The following is a 27014-nucleotide window of genomic DNA, read 5'->3' as shown; positions in this document are numbered from 1 at the left end:
TTTAAATTGATTGTTTCACAAATTTCTTCATCCTAAAAACCTTGAACTACAACTACCTACCTATAATGCACAAATTTAAAAGCAGTTCTATTGCGAGTATTTCACTTGCATTTGTGCAGATAGGTGAAGAACTAGAGACACGTCTCTCGATTGTCCCTTTTCGGCCAAAAAAACGAGTTTTTGTTCGGTGCTATTGCTAGTGCCAGAGCTAAGTTTGTTCTAATCCTGTTTTTCCTAAGAACCGTCTGTGGGAGGAGCCTGTTTCATTTATTAGGCCCATACAGCCATGAAGTGAAGGTAGAGTCTCATTAAAGAGTGTTCGTTTGTGTATTCGCGCCACAATGGTGTGTTCAGGTACTGCACAGGAAATGATCAACTTTTCCACTCCCTCACAACCACAAGTATGCATTTAGGTACCAAAACATGGTACCGTTTGATTGTACGTGAATCGGTAACAGGTAGTATTGAAGGAATTCGGTTGTCATCAAAAAAAGTAGTGAATTTGGTAAGTTTAGGGTTAGGGTTACGTAAGTTTAAGTCTAACCTAATTCAAGATTGACTTACGTGTTGGCCAAAAATCTTGTCCTAATAACTCCAATCCTATTGTCCAATATTAGCGCATCACTGCCATTAATCAAAATGATGTAGTAACTAAATTGTATTATTATAATTATGACTGCATTCCTTTGACTTAGTCCTGTGATGCCTGGCGTCCTATTCGGTATGGACAGAAAATGTAACATGACGAAGAAAGCACACACGAAGAAGAAGAAGAAGAAGAAGAAGAAGAAGAAGAAGAAGAAGAAGAAGAAGAAGAAGAAGAAGAAGAAGTAGAAGAAGAAGCGACAGAAGAACTTACTCATGTTAGAAGTGAAAACTTGGATAGCTGGCCAGACAAACAATTCTTCCACGTCGGATGATCAAAGTAAGCTGTTTGTTGATGTTTTATTGCGGGATCACGTGGTGTCGCGTAATTACACCTGGCTCGCAAGGCAGTGTAGCATAGGTGGAGATTGACGGAGCAAAACCGCGGCGCTGAAACAGCCATACACATCTACAACAATGAGTGGCACAAAGAAAAGAAGAGTCAACAGTGAGTGCTGAGTGTTTAATAATGAATGGACAAGTAAATACTTCTCACTGAAGTCCGGTCAAAGGCTCTATGCCTTATTATTTGCAAAGAAACCGTTGCGGTTTTAAAGGAATACAACATCCACCGTCACTTTTCCTCCAAACATGCTGCAAACAAGTGCCAAGATCTGGATGATGGTCTCCCCTAAAGTAACGTGACCAGAACATCTGACCAAGGACAAGGCTGTCGTCCTGAGGTTGGAATATCTGGAGTTATTAAAGGGCGAGGCGCCGTGACGTTACAGAGGTAGAACCGGACTACATTTCCTCAATTATATCATTGATGTCTGATGAAGAGCGTGAACCTGAAACCTTACACTTTTCATTAAACCTGTTTTTTTTTTTTTGGAGCTATATCTGGTGTGCAGACTCACTTTTGTTACTTTTGTCATCATTTTTCCAGTGCAGCACCCAGTCATCCTCTGGGATGTGCTTGTCTATGAACTTTTCAACACTATAACAACAACTAGATAAAAAGCTGAGAAAAACTACATTCTGGGCTGGAGTCAGCCGACCCGGGGGTCTGGTAGTTCGGACAATGTAGAACGGGGGGCTACTCCAGACCACAGCTGTGTTAGATGAGTGCTTGTTTTCCTATTGACTTGATATTCTTGTTGATTCATTCTTGCGCTCCCTTGATTCTGTGGAGACTTTTAAAAAAATAGCTAAACTTTTTTAAACAGGCTTTCCAGAGCCATTAGAGCTGCTTTTATGATTGTTTAGTTTATTGTTTTGAATTTCATTGAATTTTTATTGTGTTCACTGTAAAGCACTTTGAGACCTCTGTCTGTGAAAAGCGCTATATAAATAAAATTGACTTACTTACTGTTCATTTAAAATCTGTTAATAAACGATTTATTGATTCAAGCAAAACAAAACCTCTGACTCTCTGTCTCTGAATGCTTCTTAGGTTTGAACAACGAGAGTAACTTCACTCTATTCTAACACTAACCAACTGAACACAGTGGTGGCTGAAGAACACCAGCAGAGGGCAGTGGTGATATGATGTGATCGATGTGACGATACCAGCTTGACTGCCACATCAGGGAGAAGCAACAGGAGAAAGTGGAAAAGCACCAAGGGCACAAAGAACAGCTGGAGCAGATGGGGAAGGTCAAATCTTATGTGGTCCCAAAGTAGTAATTAAATTATGAACACTAGAGGAGTGAAATTAGAGCCAAATTCAATCATAACCCTTTAGATTGCACTACTGGCAGTTTTAGCAAGTAACTAAGTTGGCGACTGGTAACTTCAACACAGTACAAAGATTTTTTGTGTCAACCAGAGATTTAATCACAGCCAAATGTTGCCTACGCACAGCCTATGTTTACTACTCTAAACCCAACCTAGCAGACATTGTCAGTTCATCTAAATCACATACATTCTTGTCCGTTTCATTTGCAGACTAGTATAGAGACAGGTTATGCATAAAAAGTAAAACTATTTTTTTATTAGAAATCAGAGCCAAATGTTTCCTTGTTCAGATACACCATCACATACTGTTGTGTATTCTTTATGTTCAGATACATTTTAATTAAATGTTTTATTTTGTAGTCGTGCACACATTTACATATCTTTCCTTTGTACAGTTAAATAGAGCAAAAGGACAAGTTTGAAAATATGTGTTTTTGTGTAACATTGTAAAAAGTAAAGGTAAAAAATTTGTCAAAAAAAATGTGATTTTCCTGAAAACCCTGCTAATGTAAAGCAACAAGGTATAATTTGCACTCTAATTGTAATCTTCTTTCCATTTCTATCACGCAACATCAGTAAGCCAAAACTTGTAATGGACAATGTTGGGGAGTAACGGATTACATGTAACAGAGTTACGTGATCAGATTACATGAGTAACTGTAATTTGTTACAGTTACAGTTTATATAGTCATCAATGCACTACTGCACTATCTTATTCTTCTTATCTTATTCTTATCTTATTATTATTATTATTATTGTATTTTTTATTTTATTTCATTATTATTATTATTATTATTATTATTACTATTATTATTATCTTGTTATTTTTATTTAGTTTGCACATATTAGTCTAACTACTCTTATATTTATGTCTATACTTCTTTTTTCATTTATTTTTCTTTATTTTATTTATTTTTCTTTATTCTAGTTGATTGTTATTACTTAATGTTATACTACCTGAGAGAGCACAGGTCACCAAAAGAAATTCCTCGTGTGTATTCATTCACCCCTGGCCAATAAAGTTGATTCTGATTCTGATTCTGATATAGTTGGTAATCAGATTACAGGTACATTGTAAAAATCAGTGGGATTACACAATGTTACTTCTCAGTTTTGCGGGTTTATTCACTACATGGCAACGCAATGCTTTTCCCGGGAGTTCCAATGTAATGTGAAAAACCTATTTGTGTCAGTCACTCAATCAAACGGGAGATAGACGTGGAGCAGGAGACTGGATCCAGAACCGGTAAGCGTTTGTTGCTCCATGCACTGCAGCACAAAGCATGTATGGATGAGATAATGGCTGCAAATACTTTCCGCTGAGAAAAGTTTGAAAACATTTCCTGATATTTCAACCGGACAGAAGCTCATTAAACAGCGTGCGTGCGCAGACGCTGTGCGTGTCCGACCTTGGACCTCTCATTCTATATTTCACTGTTCAATTAAATTGTGTTACTTGAACATGTTATTATTCAGCTGAACAGTAATTCTGATATCTAATTTATTATGTGTTTGTTTTGTTTGTATATTTGCCATTTTAATGCAGTTGTTGATCTCATTGATTATTCATCAATATTATTGCTTCTGCCTGTAGGCCTGTTTATTGTCCAAATATCTGAAAGCTTTAAACTAAAGAAATGCTTGAAAATGGCACACATAGACCATGGACTTTTTGACCAAAAAGTTGACCCATATGAGTTATTTTAAATGATTGATCAGGCCAATATACAGCGTTTGACAGTATCAATGCTCCAAGCGGGGATTCCCTCTTGAAATACCGACTATGTAAGTTTGGAAGAGACAAACCGTCTTTCACCAGGTCATGTGACCTGGAGAATGTTTCACTTTACGGCAGTCACATGACCACAGGCTCGGATATACAGTCCCTTTCCATAAAATTGGAACATCATGGAAAAGTTGTTTGATTTCCATAATTCCATTCAAAAAGTTCAGAATTCATAGATTATAGGTTCAGGGCCCACAATTTAAACGATTTCAAGTATTTATTTAACAGGCCCCACAGGAAGCAATATCCCCTTCGACAGGAAGCGTTGAACGAGATCCAAACTGTGTTTGATTCCCTCTTGGAAGAAAAGATGATCGTGCCTTGTGCAAACCCGTTTTGACCCCCATTTTTCCGGTTGTGAAGATTCGACTGGAGGGCCAAACCACTGAATGGCGTTTTGTGCAGGATTTGCAGGCTGTTAATTTGGCCATCTTCCCTCCTGCTCCCCAGGTTCCAAACCCTCACACCATTCTCTTGCTAATCCCACAGACTGCGAGGTTCTTTACTGTTGTGAATTTGGCTAACGCCTTTTTCAGCATCCCGGTCCACCCCGATTCACAATTTTGGTTTGCCTTTATGTTTAAGGGTAGACAATACAAGTGGAGCCAGCTACCCCAAGTACTCATGTGCAGCACCCACATTTACTGTACTGCCCTGGAGCAGAGTCTTCGTCCCCTTACACTGTCAATGACATACTCCTTGCAAGGCCGTCCAGAGAGCAATGTGAAAGGGACACTTTGTCCCTGCTATGCCACCTCCATCGAGAGGGTCACTTTCCAAACTCCAGTTTATCAAAGAACAGGTTCAGTTCATCGGTGATTCCATTTCCCACAAGGCTTTGTCCCTCAGCCGGGTGGCATCTATTGTCGCCCTTCCAAAAACAGATGTCCTTTTTGGGCATATGTTCCTTCTGCCAAAATTAAATCCCTGATTTTTCCGGTTATGAATGTCCATTGAGAGCTGTGGTGAAAAATTCGCCTTAGTTTGGACTCCGGAAGCCTCCAAGCCTTTGAGGATTTAAAGGCGGGAAATCACTTGTTAAACGCCCCTGCATCTCCATGTGCCTCATTGTGTCACATCCATTTTACGGGACATGCAGATCTCACATATCTCGGCAACCCTTTTGGGTCTTCCTGATGTGCGTGTTCGCCATTGCTCCACGCTGAATCCCGCCACACTCCTGCCTCTTCCTGAGGATGGAAGCCTCACCCGGGGTTTCCACTGGATACGGCACCAATCCGGTATTTCACCGCTGTCCGCAGTCTGGTAAGTCACACCGATTGCATTTTGAGTGCACCGCGGTGCACTCCGGTTGAATGACTGTGACGTCACGAGACAGAGCAGTTCTCACGATATTTATATAATCACACGAAAATGCGGATAAATGTATGTGTTATAAACACAACAATTAACAGATAAACAGGTCAGTGTTCCTAACGAAGGAGAACAAGAAGGTTGGACTCTCTGGATTTGTCAAAGCCACATTTTTTATCAACAGCCAACAGAGAAGAGATAAAACTGCACCAGTAAAACATAAACTAAATCAAAGTTGCTGCAGTTTACAGTGCAGTTACAGTATGAGAGGAAACAATAGAGTGGATGTGATTTTGTTTTTACACATTATGACGTTTTGGTGATGTATTTACTTGAAATATAATCTGATGTGTTTTATTTTGATAAGTAACCCGATATTTTATTGTGGAGTGCGTGCTTAATTTCCTGTTTAGCTTCATTTGCGTTGTCCTGATTGATGCGTCGTGCTCCGGTATCCTCCAGAAATAGAAGCCCTGCGTATATCTGGCAGAGGGCACCGGACTACCACATCTGGGAAGGAGCAGACATGCACCGCAGCGGACCTGGTGGAAATTAACACGAAACCTATCAGGTCCTGTGACGTGGCGGTGACGTAACGCAGCCGAGCCGCATCCAGTGGAAACTGGGGGTCACTCTTGCATTGCTGTCCTCTCTCAAACTTTTATCCCCCGTCCTGACTTCTTTTCCATTCCCCTCACTATCCTTGACCTCATTCTCTATGTGGATGGCTCGGCATCATGTGAACCCACCACTGGTGTGAACCAGGTTGGATTTGCCGTGGTCTCCGACTCCTCTACTGTTTCTTCTGCATCTCTCCCCTCGCCGCCAAACTGTGTGCCTTGGCCAAGGTATGTCATCTGGCCTCAGGTAAGTCTGATAACATCTACTGACTCTCGCTCCGCCTTTGGTGTTGTGCATGACTTTGGGGCGCTCTGGAAGCAGCGTGGCTTTTTGAAATCTGATGGCTCCCCGATTTTGACTTCTACCCTTGTCTCTGCCCTTCTAGATGCTATTTAGCTACTTTCCTGCATTGCCGTTTGTAAATGTGCTGCTCACTCCTCTGCTGCTGATGAGGTTTCTCGTGGTAATGCACGTGCCAATGCGGCTGCCAAATCTGTGGCCCGTACAGTTGTTCTTTTTTTTTCCACTTTCCTCTCTGTTCCTCAGCCTGTCACCTCTCTTTCCAAACTCTCCACCTTTGTCACCGCTGTTGACCGCCGCAAATGGCAGGCCTCAGACTTTCACCAGATGAGTGGGGTTTGGTATGGCCATGATTCAAAACCTTGTTTACCTGCTGCTCTTTTTCCTGCCTATGCTAAGTTGACACACAGTCAGGCTCATGTGTTAAAAAGGGGAATGGTAGCCGCAGTCCAGTCAGTGTGGTTCACCTAGGGGTTCTTGTCTTTTGCAGCTGATTTTTGCACAAATCATGATGCATGATTTGTGCTAAAAACAACCCAGGCCGAAAGAAGCAGTTGAGTAATCAGACAGCTCACCCACCATCATCCATTCCCTTGCAACATTTACAAATAGACTTTGTTGAACTAACACCATGTGAGGGGAAAAAGCACTGTTTGGTTATCATAGACATTTCTCCAAATGGATCGAGGCATTTCCTACTAAACACCAGACAGCCACAGCAGTAGCCAAAGCACTGTTAACAGACATCATTCCCAGATGGGGCATTTGCACTCTACTTGTAATCTACTTTCCACTGCTATAGCGCAACATAACTCGTAATGAAATTGCTTCAAATTGATTTCCTGGCTTGGAAAGCTTTGGTTTCTCTAGAACTAGCCATAGCTGTAGTAAGAATTTTATTTACTTGACCCACAGCTTATGTCTGAGCCTTTTGCCACTTCAACCTTCCAAAACCGCTCCATCTATTATGAATTTCTCCAGGCCGGCTACACTGCCTGAGCAAGCTTTTCAACTCCTCACTCAAGATAGAATCAATTGGGTTAGCTAAAAGTTGCTATAAGAAGACATCACATGATTTACATGTTAATAGATGTGGAAGGAGAGAAGAGTTAAAACAATATTATTACTGCAATGCTTTGTCTACTACCACCTTCTGTTTACTAACCAATATTGTCTATTTTTACTTAAATAATATTCAACCAATTCATAACTTCTGTTGAAATGGTTTCATTGTTTTCAAAGCTGTTTCAGTGACATGTAGTGGAACAGTGATTGGGTAATTATGTTCTCAAAGTGTAAGTAGAAATAGTGAAGCTTTTTTTTCCAATCCAAACTGTATCATTTAAACCACTCTTGGAGCTAACCCAAAATTCCCTCCTCCTACTCAAATACAAACACAGTAAAAACGTGTTTATTTATGTAAATATTAATCTTGTAAGCACAATAAGGAAGACATTATACTTTAGTGCATCAGAAAGTCATTTATTTGCAGAATATAAATCATTTTACAATTCAAAACCAACACCATTTTTCTTTGGATCAAAGGATGGTCTACTTAACTTACAAAAAAGGACAAAAAGAAAATAACAAAATAAAAATGAATAGAGTATCATACAAGATTAATCACAAAAAAATGAGAAACCATTCATTCTCTCTTAAGAAATAATCTTCAAGGTGACCACATTGCATTGATTATGGCCCTGCAGATTCGATAAAATGTAAAATTATGGAGTATTTGACTAAATAATTACATATCATGAAAAAAAAATTTACATTAAAATAATCAAGTAGATGCTCTATGAGAAGGGTGAGTAATTATATTCAGTGCAGCTTCAGCGCTGCTTGTAGAGGCATAAAGGATATGGTTTGCAGGGAAAAGCTGCTTTAACAGAGACAGGAAAAAAAGCTAAAGTTAGAAAAGTAATCAATTAATTTACAAACGTTTTATTTATTTGTATATTTTTAAACTCACCACCAAGTGTTGGAGTCAAGCAAGCTTGTCCACAACCAAACTTGCAGCACTTCTTGTTTCCTGGACAGCTATAGTCATCCGAACAGCGGTTGACACAGCGTTTCCCATATGATTTCAAAGCATGCTGAATGGGGCACACTCCTGGCTTTTCTGAAAAAAAACACGGGCAAAAAAACAAAAAAAGTTAAATACAAAACAATTGTTTATGACAAGATGCATTTTTTTTGTCTTTTGAGTGATGTCCATATCAATTTGTCAACATAATATAAGAATAGTAACACAAAGAAGAATCAACTGAAGCAAAGTTTAAGATCTCCCTCTATATTTATTAGTGAATAATTATAAATACCTAGATTACTGAAGAAAAAGTTAACTCGGAGAAAGATCAATAGTTCTCTTAAAAGTATCCATTTGACAAATTGGATTCATTAATTTATTCAGTGTATGGACTTAAATGTTGACCTTTATCACAAAATAATTTAAGTAAGTGGACAGCAACATAAACTTTACTCTGTGGAAACTATGATTTATGTCTAAGTTAGAATCTGATCCCACCTTACTCTGCAGTATTTCTTTAGTTTCAAGTGTGCTTGAGGTCAAACAATATTGAAATGAAATATTGGTATAACTCCATCTCCTATAAGCTCATGTTTTACCTTGCTGTATGGCCACACACTTGCGTCCACAACCTTGGAGGCAGCACTTCTCATTGAAAGCACAGTCATAGTCATTGGAGCACTGGTCAGCACAAGGTTTAAAATACGGTGACAAGACATATTTAGGACACTCTCCAGGTTTGTCTTAAAAAAAACAAATCAACAGATATTTAGTGAACTGGTTATTTGATTAACACAGCATTTAACTAACAGAGGTCAGATTTTAGATATAACTATAAAAGTTTGTAATGGAATTGATTAGTTTTGTATTTTAAGGTAGAAGATTAGCTTTATTCCAAAGTACCATAAGTAGCCTTTGTGGTCAGCTCCTCAAACTGTTGAAAGACTTAATTGTTCCTAACTGAGGTAAAAACCTGATCTAACTCTATTGTGTACCAATAAACAAATGTGTGCAACTAAGTATAACCAGTGGTGTGATCAAATCTGAAAGTACTTGAACAGGGTTAGATATAGGATACATAAAAAAAACAGCTATTACAAAAAAGTTACCATTACATTGTATTGACCAAAAAAAGTCCTGCTCCATCTCATATGGACACACGGCTTACCAGGATTGATGGGGTTCATGGGAGTGATGGCCACACACATGCGTCCACATCCTTGGTAGCAGCACTTCTCATTGTAAGCACAGTCATAATCATTGGAGCACTTGTCAGCACAAGGTTTAAAATATGGTGCTAAAACAAATTTAGGACAATCTCCAGGTTTGTCTCCTGGTAAAAAGAAACAAATCAACAGATATTTAGTCAACTGGTTATCTGATTAACACAGCATTTAAATAGCAGAAATCATTTTATCTGCTTAATTATATTATTTTGTAGGATGTTTCACCTTCAGGTAACTATTGAGAGCATTGACCTAGTAATAAAATGATGAAAAACTTGGAAGAGTATTTTGATCTCAGTTGTATTGTTTTGTAAAGAATCACATCGTGAAAATATCACATCATAAGCTACCTAAAAACAACTTTGTTTTTTTTTTGGTAGCTACATCTCATATGAACACAGCTTACCGTATTGGGTGGGTGTGACGGGTGTGGTGGGAGTGATGGGCACACACTTGCGTCCACATCCTTGGAGGCAGCACTTCTCATTGAAAGCGCAGTTATAGTCATTGGAGCACTGGTCAGCACAAGGTTTAACATATGGTGCCAAAAGAAATTTAGGACAATCTCCAGGTTTGACTCCTGGTAAAAAAAAAAAAAATCAACAGATATTTAGTCAACTGGTTATCTGATTAACACAGCATTTAATTAGCAGAGATCAGTATTTCCGCTAAACTATACATTTTTGTATTGGAATTGATTAGTTCAATACATGAATATAGAACATTACCTGTAATCCAAAGGACATAAAGTATCTTATGTGGTCAGCGACTAAAACTGTTCTGAAGAGTTACTTGTTTCTATCCGAGTTCAAACCTGATCTAAATTTATTGTGTACCAATAAATCAATCTGTGCAAGCAAGTATAACCAGTGGGCTGATAAAATCAGAAAGATCATGAACAGAGTTAGATTTAGGATGTTTCACCTTCAGGTAACTATTGAGAGCATTGACCTCGTAGTAAAATCATGAAAAACTTGGAAGAGTATTTTGATCTCAGTTGTATTGTTTTGTAAAGAATCACGTCGTGCAAAAATCTTGTCATAGGCAACCTAAAACAACTTTGTTTTTTTTTTGGTAGCTACATCTCATTAGAACACAGCTTACTGTATTGGGTGGGTGTGACGGGTGTGGTGGGAGTGATGGGCACACACTTGCGTCCACATCCTTGGGAGCAGCACTTCTTGTTGAAAGCACAGTCATAGTCATTGGAGCACTGGTCAGCACAAGGTTTAAAATACTGTGACGGGACAGAATTGGGACAATCTCCAGGTTTGACTCCTGGTAAAAAAAAAAACAAATCAACAGATATTCAGTCAACTGGTTATTTGATTAACACAGCATTTAACTAAGAGAGATCAGATTTTATATTTAACTATAAAAGATTGTAATGGAATTGATTAGTTTAGTATATGAAGATAGAAGATTAGCTTTATTCCAAAGTACTATAAGTAAACTTTGTGGTCAGCTCCTCAAACTGTTGACAGACTTGTTCCTAACTGAGGTCAAACCTGATCTAACTCTATTGTGTACCAATAAACCAATGTGTGCAACTAAGTATAACCAGTGGTGTGATCAATTCTGAAAGTTCTTGAACAGTTTAGATATTGGTAATTTAAAAATCACCTCATACAAAATAGTTCCCAATACATTGTACTAACCAACAAAGTCCTGCTACATCTCATATGGACACACGGCTTACCAGGATTGATGGCCACACACATGCGTCCACATCCTTGGAGGCAGCACTTCTCATTGAAAGCACAGTCATAATCATTGGAGCACTTGTCAGCACAAGGTTTAAAATATGGTGCTAAAACAAATTTAGGACAATCTCCAGGTTTGTCTCCTGGTAAAAAGAAACAAATCAACAGATATTTAGTCAACTGGTTATCTGATTAACACAGCATTTAAATAGCAGAAATCATTTTATCTGCTTAACTACAATTTTTTGTATTGGAATTGATTAGTTCAATACATGGATATAGAACAATAGCTGTAATCCAAAGGACATAAAGTATCTTATGTGGTCAGCGACTAAAACTGTTCTGAAGAGTTACTTGTTTCTATCCGAGTTCAAACCTGATCTAAATTTATTGTGTACCAATAAATCAATCTGTGCAAGCAAGTATAACCAGTGGGCTGATAAAATCAGAAAGATCATGAACAGAGTTAGATTTAGGATGTTTCACCTTCAGGTAACTATTGAGAGCATTGACCTCGTAGTAAAATCATGAAAAACTTGGAAGAGTATTTTGATCTCAGTTGTATTGTTTTGTAAAGAATCACATCCTGAAAATATCTCATCATAAGCTACCTAAAAACAACTTTGTTTTTTTTTGGTAGCTACATCTCATATGAACACAGCTTACTGTATTGGGTGGGTGTGACGGGTGTGGTGGGAGTGATGGGCACACACTTGCGTCCACATCCTTGGAGGCAGCACTTCTCATTGAAAGCGCAGTTATAGTCATTGGAGCACTGGTCAGCACAAGGTTTAACATATGGTGCCAAAAGAAATTTAGGACAATCTCCAGGTTTGACTCCTGGTAAAAAAAAAAAAAAATCAACAGATATTTAGTCAACTGGTTATCTGATTAACACAGCATTTAATTAGCAGAGATCAGTATTTCCGCTAAACTATACATTTTTGTATTGGAATTGATTAGTTCAATACATGAATATAGAACATTACCTGTAATCCAAAGGACATAAAGTATCTTATGTGGTCAGCGACTAAAACTGTTCTGAAGAGTTACTTGTTTCTATCCGAGTTCAAACCTGATCTAAATGTATTGTGTACCAATAAATCAATCTGTGCAAGCAAGTATAACCAGTGGGCTGATAAAATCAGAAAGATCATGAACAGAGTTAGATTTAGGATGTTTCACCTTCAGGTAACTATTGAGAGCATTGACCTCGTAGTAAAATCATGAAAAACTTGGAAGAGTATTTTGATCTCAGTTGTATTGTTTTGTAAAGAATCACATCCTGAAAATATCTCATCATAAGCTACCTAAAAACAACTTTGGTTTTTTTTGGTAGCTACATCTCATATGAACACAGCTTACTGTATTGGGTGGGTGTGACGGGTGTGGTGGGAGTGATGGGCACACACTTGCGTCCACATCCTTCGAGGCAGCACTTCTCATTGAAAGCGCAGTTATAGTCATTGGAGCACTGGTCAGCACAAGGTTTAACATATGGTGCCAAAAGAAATTTAGGACAATCTCCAGGTTTGACTCCTGGTAAAAAAAAAAAAAAATCAACAGATATTTAGTCAACTGGTTATCTGAGTAACACAGCATTTAATTAGCAGAGATCAGTATTTCCGCTAAACTATACATTTTTGTATTGGAATTGATTAGTTCAATACATGAATATAGAACATTACCTGTAATCCAAAGGACATAAAGTATCTTATGTGGTCAGCGACTAAAACTGTTCTGAAGAGTTACTTGTTTCTAACCGAGTTCAAACCTGATCTAAATTTATTGTGTACCAATAAATCAATCTGTGCAAGCAAGTATAACCAGTGGGCTGATAAAATCAGAAAGATCATGAACAGAGTTAGATTTAGGATGTTTCACCTTCAGGTAACTATTGAGAGCATTGACCTCGTAGTAAAATCATGAAAAACTTGGAAGAGTATTTTGATCTCAGTTGTATTGTTTTGTAAAGAATCACGTCGTGCAAAAATCTTGTCATAGGCAACCTAAAAACAACTTTGTTTTTTTTTTGGTAGCTACATCTCATTAGAACACAGCTTACTGTATTGGGTGGGTGTGACGGGTGTGGTGGGAGTGATGGGCACACACTTGCGTCCACATCCTTGGAGGCAGCACTTCTCATTGAAAGCGCAGTTATAGTCATTGGAGCACTGGTCAGCACAAGGTTTAACATATGGTGCCAAAAGAAATTTAGGACAATCTCCAGGTTTGACTCCTGGTAAAAAAAAAAAAAAATCAACAGATATTTAGTCAACTGGTTATCTGAGTAACACAGCATTTAATTAGCAGAGATCAGTATTTCCGCTAAACTATACATTTTTGTATTGGAATTGATTAGTTCAATACATGAATATAGAACAATAGCTGTAATCCAAAGGACATAAAGTATCTTATGTGGTCAGCGACTAAAACTGTTCTGAAGAGTTACTTGTTTCTAACCGAGTTCAAACCTGATCTAAATTTATTGTGTACCAATAAATCAATATGTGCAAGCAAGTATAACCAGTGGGCTGATAAAATCAGAAAGATCATGAACAGAGTTAGATTTAGGATGTTTCACCTTCAGGTAACTATTGAGAGCATTGACCTCGTAGTAAAATCATGAAAAACTTGGAAGAGTATTTTGATCTCAGTTGTATTGTTTTGTAAAGAATCACGTCGTGCAAAAATCTTGTCATAGGCAACCTAAAAACAACTTTGTTTTTTTTTTGGTAGCTACATCTCATTAGAACACAGCTTACTGTATTGGGTGGGTGTGACGGGTGTGGTGGGAGTGATGGGCACACACTTGCGTCCACATCCTTGGGAGCAGCACTTCTTGTTGAAAGCACAGTCATAGTCATTGGAGCACTGGTCAGCACAAGGTTTAAAATACTGTGACGGGACAGAATTGGGACAATCTCCAGGTTTGACTCCTGGTAAAAAAAAAAACAAATCAACAGATATTCAGTCAACTGGTTATTTGATTAACACAGCATTTAACTAAGAGAGATCAGATTTTATATTTAACTATAAAAGATTGTAATGGAATTGATTAGTTTAGTATATGAAGATAGAAGATTAGCTTTATTCCAAAGTACTATAAGTAAACTTTGTGGTCAGCTCCTCAAACTGTTGACAGACTTGTTCCTAACTGAGGTCAAACCTGATCTAACACTATTGTGTACCAATAAACCAATGTGTGCAACTAAGTATAACCAGTGGTGTGATCAATTCTGAAAGTTCTTGAACAGTTTAGATATTGGTAATTTAAAAATCACCTCATACAAAATAGTTCCCAATACATTGTACTAACCAACAAAGTCCTGCTACATCTCATATGGACACACGGCTTACCAGGATTGATGGCCACACACATGCGTCCACATCCTTGGAGGCAGCACTTCTCATTGAAAGCACAGTCATAATCATTGGAGCACTTGTCAGCACAAGGTTTAAAATATGGTGCTAAAACAAATTTAGGACAATCTCCAGGTTTGTCTCCTGGTAAAAAGAAACAAATCAACAGATATTTAGTCAACTGGTTATCTGATTAACACAGCATTTAAATAGCAGAAATCATTTTATCTGCTTAACTACAATTTTTTGTATTGGAATTGATTAGTTCAATACATGGATATAGAACAATAGCTGTAATCCAAAGGACATAAAGTATCCTATGTGGTGAGCTACTAAAACTGTTCTGAAGAGTTACTTGTTTCTAACCGAGTTCAAACCTGATCTAAATTTATTGTGTACCAATAAATCAATATGTGCAAGCAAGTATAACCAGTGGGCTGAAAAAATCAGAAAGATCATGAACAGAGTTAGATTTAGGATGTTTCACCTTCAGGTAACTATTGAGAGCATTGACCTCGTAGTAAAATCATGAAAAACTTGGAAGAGTATTTTGATCTCAGTTGTATTGTTTTGTAAAGAATCACATCCTGAAAATATCTCATCATAAGCTACCTAAAAACAACTTTGTTTTTTTTTGGTAGCTACATCTCATATGAACACAGCTTACTGTATTGGGTGGGTGTGACGGGTGTGGTGGGAGTGATGGGCACACACTTGCGTCCACATCCTTGGAGGCAGCACTTCTCATTGAAAGCGCAGTTATAGTCATTGGAGCACTGGTCAGCACAAGGTTTAACATATGGTGCCAAAAGAAATTTAGGACAATCTCCAGGTTTGACTCCTGGTAAAAAAAAAAAAAAATCAACAGATATTTAGTCAACTGGTTATCTGAGTAACACAGCATTTAATTAGCAGAGATCAGTATTTCCGCTAAACTATACATTTTTGTATTGGAATTGATTAGTTCAATACATGAATATAGAACATTACCTGTAATCCAAAGGACATAAAGTATCTTATGTGGTCAGCGACTAAAACTGTTCTGAAGAGTTACTTGTTTCTAACCGAGTTCAAACCTGATCTAAATTTATTGTGTACCAATAAATCAATATGTGCAAGCAAGTATAACCAGTGGGCTGATAAAATCAGAAAGATCATGAACAGAGTTAGATTTAGGATGTTTCACCTTCAGGTAACTATTGAGAGCATTGACCTCGTAGTAAAATCATGAAAAACTTGGAAGAGTATTTTGATCTCAGTTGTATTGTTTTGTAAAGAATCACGTCGTGCAAAAATCTTGTCATAGGCAACCTAAAAACAACTTTGTTTTTTTTTTGGTAGCTACATCTCATTAGAACACAGCTTACTGTATTGGGTGGGTGTGACGGGTGTGGTGGGAGTGATCGGCACACACTTGCGTCCACATCCTTGGAGGCAGCACTTCTCATTGAAAGCACAGTCATAGTCATTGGAGCACTGGTCAGCACAAGGTTTAAAATATTGTGACGGGACAGAATTGGGACAATCTCCAGGTTTGACTCCTGGTAAAAAACAAAACAAATCAACAGCTATTCAGTCAACTGGTTATTTGATTAACACAGAATTTAACTAAGAGAAATCAGATTTTATATTTAACTATAAAAGATTGTAATGGAATTGATTAGTTTAGTATATGAATATAGAAGATTAGCTTTATTCCAAAGTACTATAAGTAAACTTTGTGGTCAGCTCCTCAAACTGTTGAAAGACTTGTTCCAAACTGAGGTCAAACCTGATCTAACACTATTGTGTACCAATAAACCAATGTTTGCAACTAAGTATAACCAGTGGTGTGATCAATTCTGAAAGTTCTTGAACAGTGTTAGATATAGGTAATTTAAAAATCACCTCATACAAAATAGTTCCCAATACATTGTACTAACCAACAAAGTCCTGCTACATCTCATATGGACACACGGCTTACCAGGATTGATGGCCACACACATGCGTCCACATCCTTTGTAGCAGCACTTCTCATTGTAAGCACAGTCATAATCATTGGAGCACTTGTCAGCACAAGGTTTAAAATATGGTGCTAAAACAAATTTAGGACAATCTCCAGGTTTGTCTCCTGGTAAAAAGAAACAAATCAACAGATATTTAGTCAACTGGTTATCTGATTAACACAGCATTTAAACAGCAGAAATCATTTTATCTGCTTAACTACAATTTTTTGTATTGGAATTGATTAGTTCAATACATGAATATAGAACAATAGCTGTAATCCAAAGGACATAAAGTATCTTATGTGGTCAGCGACTAAAACTGTTCTGAAGAGTTACTTGTTTCTAACCGAGTTCAAACCTGATCTAAATTTATTGTGTACCAATAAATCAATATGTGCAAGCAAGTATAACCAGTGGGCTGATAAAATCAGAAAGATCATGAACAGAGTTAGATTTAGGATGTTTCACCTTCAGGTAACTATTGAGAGCATTGACCTCGTAGTAAAATCATGAAAAACTTGGAAGAGTATTTTGATCTCAGTTGTATTGTTTTGTAAAGAATCACGTCGTGCAAAAATCTTGTCATAGGCTACCTAAAAAACAACTTTGTTTTTTTTTTGGTAGCTACATCTCATTAGAACACAGCTTACTGTATTGGGTGGGTGTGACGGGTGTGGTGGGAGTGATCGGCACACACTTGCGTCCACATCCTTGGAGGCAGCACTTCTCATTGAAAGCACAGTCATAGTCATTGGAGCACTGGTCAGCACAAGGTTTAAAATATTGTGACGGGACAGAATTGGGACAATCTCCAGGTTTGACTCCTGGTAAAAAACAAAACAAATCAACAGCTATTCAGTCAACTGGTTATTTGATTAACACAGAATTTAACTAAGAGAAATCAGATTTTATATTTAACTATAAAAGATTGTAATGGAATTGATTAGTTTAGTATATGAAGATAGAAGATTAGCTTTATTCCAAAGTACTATAAGTAAACTTTGTGGTCAGCTCCTCAAACTGTTGACAGACTTGTTCCTAACTGAGGTCAAACCTGATCTAACACTATTGTGTACCAATAAACCAATGTGTGCAACTAAGTATAACCAGTGGTGTGATCAATTCTGAAAGTTCTTGAACAGTGTTAGATATTGGTAATTTAAAAATCACCTCATACAAAATAGTTCCCAATACATTGTACTAACCAACAAAGTCCTGCTACATCTCATATGGACACACGGCTTACCAGGATTGATGGCCACACACATGCGTCCACATCCTTGGAGGCAGCACTTCTCATTGAAAGCACAGTCATAATCATTGGAGCACTTGTCAGCACAAGGTTTTAAAATATGGTGCTAAAACAAATTTAGGACAATCTCCAGGTTTGTCTCCTGGTAAAAAGAAACAAATCAACAGATATTTAGTCAACTGGTTATCTGATTAACACAGCATTTAAACAGCAGAAATCATTTTATCTGCTTAACTACAATTTTTTGTATTGGAATTGATTAGTTCAATACATGGATATAGAACAATAGCTGTAATCCAAAGGACATAAAGTATCCTATGTGGTGAGCTACTAAAACTGTTCTGAAGAGTTACTTGTTTCTAACCGAGTTCAAACCTGATCTAAATTTATTGTGTACCAATAAATCAAAATGTGCAAGCAAGTATAACCAGTGGGCTGAAAAAATCAGAAAGATCATGAACAGAGTTAGATTTAGGATGTTTCACCTTCAGGTAACTATTGAGAGCATTGACCTCGTAATAAAATGATGAAAAACTTGGAAGAGTATTTTGATCTCAGTTGTATTGTTTTGTAAAGAATCACATCGTGAAAATATCTCATCATAGGCTACCTAAAAAACATACTTTGTTTTTTTTTTGGTAGCTACATCTCATATGAACACAGCTTACCGTATTGGGTGGGTGTGACGGGTGTGGTGGGAGTGATGGGCACACACTTGCGTCCACATCCTTGGAGGCAGCACTTCTCATTGAAAGCGCAGTTATAGTCATTGGAGCACTGGTCAGCACAAGGTTTAACATATGGTGCCAAAAGAAATTTAGGACAATCTCCAGGTTTGACTCCTGGTAAAAAAAAAACAAATCAACAGATATTTAGTCAACTGGTTATTTGATTAACACAGAATTTAACTAAGAGAGATCAGATTTTATATTTAACTATAAAAGTTTGTAATGGAATTGATTAGTTTAGTATATGAAGATAGAAGATTAGCTTTATTCCAAAGTACTATAAGTAAACTTTGTGGTCAGCTCCTCAAACTGTTGACAGACTTAATTGTTTCTAACTGAGGTCAAATCTGATCTAACACTATTGTGTACCAATCAACCAATGTGTGCAACTAAGTATAACAGTGGTTTGATCAAATCTGAAAGTTCTTGAACAGTGTTAGATATAGGATATATTAAAAACAGCTAATACAATAAGGTTACCAATATATTGTATTGACCAAAAAAAATCCTGCTACATATGGACACACGGCTTACCAGGATTCTGGCGGTTGATGGCCACACACGTGCGTCCACATCCTTGGAGGCAGCACTTCTCATTGTAAGCACAGTCATAGTCATTGGAGCACTGGTCAGCACAAGGTTTAAAATACTGTGACGGGACAGAATTGGGACAATCTCCAGGTTTGACTCCTGGTAAAAAATAAATAAAAATCAACAGATATTTAGTCAACTGGTTATCTGTTTCAGGTGTCTTGATGTTTGAGCTGGCTGTTCCTGATCGATGGTTTGTAGCTCGATTATTTTGGGACACTCGGATGAACTGATCACTGGTCCATGGCTTAACTAGTCTGGGACACTCGGAAGGACTATCCTTCTATCCTAATTTGTTCGCCCTTCTGTTCACAAACCCAATCAGTTGAAGCGGATTGCTGCCACCTCTGAACCTGGTTCCTCTAAAAATTTCTTCTTTCTCACTAAATGCTAGTTCATGTGGATCTTGTTGGGTTCTTTCTTTCTTACTATGGACTTTATATTTTGTCAAATGCACTGAGATTACTTTGTTGTAATTCAGCATTTAACTAGCAAATATCAGTATTTTCGCTTAGCTACACTTTTTTGAATTCAAATTGATTAGTTTATTACATGAACATAGAATATTAGCTTTATTCCAAAGTACATGAAGAAACCTATGTGTTCAGCTCCTAAAACTGTTTGGAAAGAGTTATTTGTTTCTCACTGAGGTCAAACCTGATCTAACTCTATTGTGTACCAATAAACCAATGTGTGCAACTAAGTATAACCAGTGGTGTGATCAAATCTGAAAGTTCATGAACAGTGTTAGATTTCGGATGTTTTACCCTCAGGTAACTATTGAAAGCAGTGACCTGTTAATAAAACTCTTGAAAAACTTGGAACTCTATTTTGATCTTAGAGGTATTGTTTTGTAAAGCATCAAATTGTCAAAATATTTCTTGGCTACCTAAAAAACAACAATGTTTTTACGTTACTACATCACATATGGACACACAGCTTACTGGGATTGATGGGAGTGATGGCCACACACAAGCGTCCACATCCGTGATAGCAGCACTTCTCATTGTAAGCACAGTCATAATCATTGGAGCACTTGTCAGCACAAGGTTTAAAATATGGTGCTAAAACAAATTTAGGACAATGTCCAGGTTTGACTCCTGGTAAAAAGAAACAAATCAACAGATATTTAGTCAACTGGTTATCTGATGAACACAGCATTTAAACAGCAGAAATCAGTTTATCTGCTTAATTATATTATTTTGTATTGGAATTGATTAGTTCAATACATGGATATAAAACAATAGCTGTAATCCAAAGGACATAAAGTATCCTATGTGGTCAGCTACTAAAACTGTTCTGAAGAGTTACTTGTTTCTAACCGAGTTCAAACCTGATCTAAATTTATTGTGTACCAATAAATCAATATGTGCAAGCAAGTATAACCAGTGGGCTGATAAAATCAGAAAGATCATGAACAGAGTTAGATTTAGGATGTTTCTCCTTCAGGTAACTATTGAGAGCATTGACCTCGTAATAAAATGATGAAAAACTTGGAAGAGTATTTTGATCTCAGTTGTATTGTTTTGTAAAGAATCACATCGTGAAAATATCTCGTCATAGGCTACCTAAAAAACAACTTTGTTTTTTTTTTGGTAGCTACATCTCATATGGACACACGGCTTACCAGGATTGGTGGGGTTGATGGGAGTGATGGCCACACACATGCGTCCACATCCTTGGAGGCAGCACTTCTCATTGTAAGCACAGTCAAAGTCATTGGAGCACTGGTCAGCACAAGGTTTAAAAAACTGTGACGGGACAGAATTGGGACAATCTCCAGGTTTGACTCCTGGTAAAAAAAAAAAACAAATCAACAGCTATTCAGTCAACTGGTTATTTGATTAACACAGCATTTAACTAAGAGAAATCAGATTTTATATTTAACTATAAAAGTTTGTAATGGAATTGATTAGTTTAGTATTTGAAGATAGAATATTAGCTTTATTCCAAAGTACTATAAGTAAACTTTGTGGTCAGCTCCTCAAACTGTTGACAGACTTAATTGTTCCTAACTGAGGTCAAACCTGATCTAACTCTATTGTGCACCAATAAACCAATGTGTACAACTAAGTAGAACCAGTAATGGGATCAAATCTTAAAGTTCTTGAACAGGGTTAGATATAGGATACATACAAAAACAGCTAATACAAAATAGTTCCCAATACATTGTATTGACCAAAAAAAGTCCTGCTCCATCTCATATGGACACACGGCTTACCAGGATTGGTGGGGTTGATGGGAGTGATGGCCACACACATGCGTCCACATCCTTGGAGGCAGCACTTCTCATTGAAAGCACAGTCAAAGTCATTGGAGCACTTGTCAGCACAAGGTTTAAAAAACTGTGACGGGACAGAATTGGGACAATCTCCAGGTTTGACTCCTGGTAAAAAAAAAAAAACAAATCAACAGCTATTCAGTCAACTGGTTATTTGATTAACACAGCATTTAACTAAGAGAAATCAGATTTTATATTTAACTATAAAAGATTGTAATGGAATTGATTAGTTTCGTATATGAAGATAGAAGATTAGCTTTATTCCAAAGTACTATAAGTAAAACTTTGTAGTCAGCTCCTCAAACTGTTGAAAGACTTGTTCCTAACTGAGGTCAAACCTGATCTAACTCTATTGTGTACTAATAAACCAATGTGTGCAACTAAGTATAACCAGTGGTGTGATCAATTCTGAAAGTTTTTGAACAGTGTTAGATATTGGTAATTTAAAAATCACCTCATACAAAATAGTTCCGAATACATTGTACTAACCAACAAAGTCCTGCGCCATCTCATATGGACACACGGCTTACCAGGATTGATGGGGTTGTTGGGAGTGATGGCCACACACGTGCGTCCACATCCTTGGAGGCAGCACTTCTCATTGAAAGCACAGTCAAAGTCATTGGAGCACTGGTCAGCACAAGGTTTAAAAAACTGTGACGGGACAGAATTGGGACAATCTCCAGGTTTGACTCCTGGTAAAAAACAAAAACAAATCAACAGCTATTCAGTCAACTGGTTATTTGATTAACACAGCATTTAACTAAGAGAAATCAGATTTTATATTTAACTATAAAAGTTTGTAATGGAATTGATTAGTTTAGTATTTGAAGATAGAATATTAGCTTTATTCCAAAGTACTATGAGTAAACTTTGTGGTCAGCTCCTCAAACTGTTGACAGACTTAATTGTTCCTAACTGAGGTCAAACCTGATCTAACTCTATTGTGTACCAATAAACCAATGTGTGCAACTAAGTATAACCAGTGGTTTGATCAAATCTGAAAGTTCTTGAACAGGGTTAGATATAGGATACATAAAAAAAAACCGCTAATACAAAATAGTTCCCAATACATTGTATTGACCAAAAAAAGTCCTGCTCCATCTCATATGGACACACGGCTTACCAGGATTGGTGGGGTTGATGGGAGTGATGGCCACACACATGCGTCCACATCCTTGGAGGCAGCACTTCTCATTGAAAGCACAGTCAAAGTCATTGGAGCACTGGTCAGCACAAGGTTTAAAAAACTGTGACGGGACAGAATTGGGACAATCTCCAGGTTTGACTCCTGGTAAAAAAAAAAAACAAATCAACAGCTATTCAGTCAACTGGTTATTTGATTAACACAGCATTTAACTAAGAGAGATCAGATTTTATATTTAACTATAAAAGAGTGTAATGGAATTGATTAGTTTCGTATATGAAGATAGAAGATTAGCTTTATTCCAAAGTACTATAAGTAAACTTTGTGGTCAGCTCCTCAAACTGTTGAAAGACTTGTTCCTAACTGAGGTCAAACCTGATCTAACACTATTGTGCACCAATAAACCAATGTGTACAACTAAGTAGAACCAGTAATGGGATCAAATCTTAAAGTTCTTGAACAGGGTTAGATATAGGATACATACAAAAACAGCTAATACAAAATAGTTCCCAATACATTGTATTGACCAAAAAAAGTCCTGCTCCATCTCATATGGACACACGGCTTACCAGGATTGGTGGGGTTGATGGGAGTGATGGCCACACACATGCGTCCACATCCTTGGAGGCAGCACTTCTCATTGAAAGCACAATCAAAGTCACTGGAGCACTGGTCAGCACAAGGTTTAAAAAACTGTGACGGGACAGAATTGGGACAATCTCCAGGTTTGACTCCTGGTAAAAAACAAAAACAAATCAACAGCTATTCAGTCAACTGGTTATTTGATTAACACAGCATTTAACTAAGAGAGATCAGATTTTATATTTAACTATAAAAGATTGTAATGGAATTGATTAGTTTAGTATATGAAGATAGAAGATTAGCTTTATTCCAAAGTACTATAAGTAAACTTTGTGGTCAGCTCCTCAAACTGTTGAAAGACTTGTTCCTAACTGAGGTCAAACCTGATCTAACACTATTGTGCACCAATAAACCAATGTGTACAACTAAGTAGAACCAGTAATGGGATCAAATCTTAAAGTTCTTGAACAGGGTTAGATATAGGATACATACAAAAACAGCTTATACAAAATAGTTCCTAATACATTGTATTGACCAAAAAAAGTCCTGCTCCATCTCATATGGACACACGGCTTACCAGGATTGATGGGGTTGTTGGGAGTGATGGCCACACATGTGCGTCCACATCCTTGGAGGCAGCACTTCTCATTGAAAGCACAGTCATAATCATTGGAGCACTTGTCAGCACAAGGTTTAAAATATGGTGCTAAAACAAATTTAGGACAATCTCCAGGTTTGACTCCTGGTAAAAAGAAACAAATCAACAGATATTTAGTCAACTGGTTATCTGATTAACACAGCATTTAAATAGCAGAAATCAGTTTATCTGCTTAATTATATTATTTTGTATTGGAATTGATTAGTTCAATACATGGATATAAAACAATAGCTGTAATCCAAAGGACATTAAGTATCCTATGTGGTCAGCTACTAAAACTGTTCTGAAGAGTTACTTATTTCTAACCGAGTTCAAACCTGATCTAAATTTATTGTGTACCAATAAATCAATATGTGCAAGCAAGTATAACCAGTGGGCTGATAAAATCAGAAAGATCATGAACAGAGTTAGATTTAGGATGTTTCACCTTCAGGTAACTATTGAGAGCATTGACCTGGTAATAAAATGATGAAAAACTTGGAAGAGTATTTTGATCTCAGTTGTATTGTTTTGTAAAGAATCACATCGTGAAAATATCTCGTCATAGGCTACCTAAAAAACAACTTTGTTTTTTTTTGGTAGCTACATCTCATATGAACACAGCTTACCGTATTGGGTGGGTGTGACGGGTGTGGTGGGAGTGATGGGCACACACTTGCGTCCACATCCTTGGAGGCAGCACTTCTCATTGTAAGCACAGTCATAGTCATTGGAGCACTGGTCAGCACAAGGTTTAAAATATTGTGACGGGACAGAATTGGGACAATCTCCAGGTTTGACTCCTGGTAAAAAAATAAATAAAAATCAACAGATATTTAGTCAACTGGTTATCTGTTTCAGGTGTCTTGATGTTTGAGCTGGCTGTTCCTGATCGATGGTTTGTAGCTCGACTAGTTTGGGACACTCGGATGAACTGATCACTGGTCCATGGCTTAACTAGTCTGGGACACTCGGATGGACTATCCTTCTATCCTAATTTGTTCGCCCTTCTGTTCACTAACCCAATCAGTTGAAGCGGATTGCTGCCACCTCTGAACCTGGTTCCTCTAAAAATTTCTTCTTTCTCACTAAATGCTAGTTCATGTGGATCTTGTTGGGTTCTTTCTTTCTTACTATGGACTTTATATTTTGTCAAATGCACTGAGATTACTTTGTTGTAATTCAGCATTTAACTAGCAAATATCAGTATTTTCGCTTAGCTACACTTTTTTGAATTCAAATTGATTAGTTTATTACATGAATATAGAATATTAGCTTTATTCCAAAGTACATGAAGAAACCTATGTGTTCAGCTCCTAAAACTGTTTGGAAAGAGTTATTTGTTTCTCACTGAGGTCAAACCTGATCTTACTCTATTGTGTACCAATAAACCAATGTGTGCAACTAAGTATAACCAGTGGTGTGATCAAATCTGAAAGTTCATGAACAGTGTTAGATTTCGGATGTTTTACCCTCAGGTAACTATTGAAAGCAGTGACCTGTTAATAAAACTCTTGAAAAACTTGGAACTCTATTTTGATCTTAGAGGTATTGTTTTGTAAAGCATCTCATATGGACACACGGCTTACCAGGATTGATGGGGTTGTTGGGAGTGATGGCCACACATGTGCGTCCACATCCTTGGGAGCAGCACTTCTCATTGAAAGCACAGTCATAGTCATTGGAGCACTGGTCAGCACAAGGTTTATAATACTGTGACAGGACAGATTTGGGACAATCTCCAGGTTTGACTCCTGGTAAAAAAAAACAGATCAACAGCTATTCAGTCAACTGGTTATTTGATTAACACAGCATTTAACTAAGAGAGATCAGATTTTATATTTAATTATAAAAGTTTGTAATGGAATTGATTAGTTTAGTATATGAAGATAGAAGATTAGCTTTATTCCAAAGTACTATAAGTAAACTTTGTGGTCTGCTCCTCAAACTGTTGAAAGACTTGTTCCTAACTGAGGTCAAACCTGATCTAACACTATTGTGTACTAATAAACCAATGTGTGCAACTAAGTATAACCAGTGGTGTGATCAAATCTGAAAATTTTTGAACAGTGTTAGATATAGGTAATTTAAAAATCACCTCATACAAAATAGTTCCCAATACATTGTACTAACCAACAAAGTCCTGCTCCATCTCATATGGACACACGGCTTACCAGGATTGATGGGGTTGATGGCCACACACATGCGTCCACATCCTTGGAGGCAGCACTTCTCATTGTAAGCACAGTCATAGTCATTGGAGCACTTGTCAGCACAAGGCTTTAAATACGGTTCCAAGACATTTTTGGGACACTCTCCAGGTTTGACTTCTGGTAAAACAAAATAAATCAACAGATATTTAGTCAACTGGTTATCTGATTAACACAGCATTTAACTAGCAGAATTCAGGTTTTCTGGCTCTATACTTTTTTGTATTGGAATTAATTAGTTTAATGCAAGAATATGAAAGATTAGCTTTATTCCAAAGTATTATTATTAGCCTATTCAGTCAGCTCCTCATAAAACTCATGAAAAATCTGTTTTGCCCTCAGTTGCATTGTTTTTTTAGAGCATCACATTGTGAAAATATTTCCTCAAAAGCTTCCCAAAAAACAGCTAATACTAAAAGATTAACAATACATTGTGTTGACAACCATTGTCCTGGTACATCTCATATGGACACACGGCTTACTGGGATTGCTCCCAAAGTTGGTTCCAGTCCTCATATGGGCAGACTCTGGCTTTTTCTTTACATTAAAAGAAAGTCAAAAAGTCAGTCAAGTCTAAGTTACTTTGCATGATTTTTAAGAATGTAAGCCATACTTACAATCCACTGGAAAGTATTGTGGAGTTATTTAGTTTTAAAATGAGCTTACCCACTGGGTAGACGTGTAGAGCATCCAGCTGCAGGATGAGGCTAAAGGCCACCAGTGCACTGAGTGTACACCACCAGCTCTCCATGTTCTTTCCTTGAAAACCAAATTTTCAACCTGCTGAACTGACAAATGTGCCACAATTTATAGGCCAATGTGGGCTGACCCCAGCAGTCAGGTTGGATCAGATCTTTTGAATATGGATATATTTTTGAGTTGTGAAATGTTACGTATGTCATTTCATACAATAGTTTTAATTGATTTAAATCAG

At 37.4% G+C, this 27014-nt stretch overlaps 1 protein-coding gene across 18 annotated transcripts; it reads right to left on the bottom strand.

Annotated features, from left to right (window-relative positions):
- Window positions 1-7807: 7807 nt before the first annotated feature.
- Window positions 7808-26904, bottom strand: LOC114467413 (papilin-like). 18 transcript variants are annotated; one of them, XM_028453670.1, is made up of 29 exons: window positions 26747-26903; window positions 26045-26200; window positions 25460-25624; window positions 24500-24673; window positions 23811-23975; window positions 23221-23385; window positions 22631-22795; window positions 22035-22199; window positions 21445-21609; window positions 20851-21015; window positions 20168-20323; window positions 19167-19322; window positions 18573-18746; window positions 17303-17476; window positions 16631-16777; window positions 16035-16208; window positions 15335-15508; window positions 14665-14811; window positions 14070-14243; window positions 13370-13543; window positions 12670-12843; window positions 11971-12144; window positions 11301-11447; window positions 10706-10879; window positions 10008-10181; window positions 9544-9708; window positions 8975-9118; window positions 8319-8468; window positions 7808-8228 (listed from the first exon to the last, which is right to left on the bottom strand). In XM_028453670.1, the coding sequence occupies exons 1-29, from the start codon at window positions 26829-26831 to the stop codon at window positions 8179-8181; spliced, it is 4572 nt and encodes a 1523-aa protein (XP_028309471.1). In that variant the 5' UTR covers window positions 26832-26903; the 3' UTR covers window positions 7808-8178. The 18 variants fall into 18 exon arrangements, with proteins under 18 accessions (XP_028309471.1, XP_028309472.1, XP_028309481.1 ...); XM_028453671.1 differs by having other exon boundaries at window positions 7808-8225; XM_028453680.1 differs by lacking the exon at window positions 10008-10181.
- Window positions 26905-27014: the final 110 nt, after the last annotated feature.

Source organism: Gouania willdenowi, chromosome 7, assembly GCF_900634775.1.
Source record: "Gouania willdenowi chromosome 7, fGouWil2.1, whole genome shotgun sequence".
In the NCBI taxonomy this organism is placed as follows: Eukaryota; Metazoa; Chordata; class Actinopteri; order Blenniiformes; family Gobiesocidae; genus Gouania; species Gouania willdenowi.
The sequence above is the reverse complement of the archived record's forward strand: the minus strand, read 5'-3'. Positions and strand labels throughout refer to the sequence as shown.

What these genes read in the sequence shown, in the direction of transcription:
- LOC114467413 (XM_028453670.1), bottom strand. Translation starts at nt 26,831, where the DNA reads ATGGAGAGCTGGTGGTGTACACTCAGTGCACTGGTGGCCTTTAGCCTC. An exon ending in GTGTGTGGCCATCAATCCTG is followed by an intron (nt 16,209 to 16,630) that starts GTAAGCCGTGTG and finishes GTTTTTTACCAG; the next exon opens with GAGTCAAACCTGGAGATTGT. An exon ending in CATGAACCCCATCAATCCTG is followed by an intron (nt 9,119 to 9,543) that starts GTAAGCCGTGTG and finishes GTTTTTTTTAAG; the next exon opens with ACAAACCTGGAGAGTGTCCT.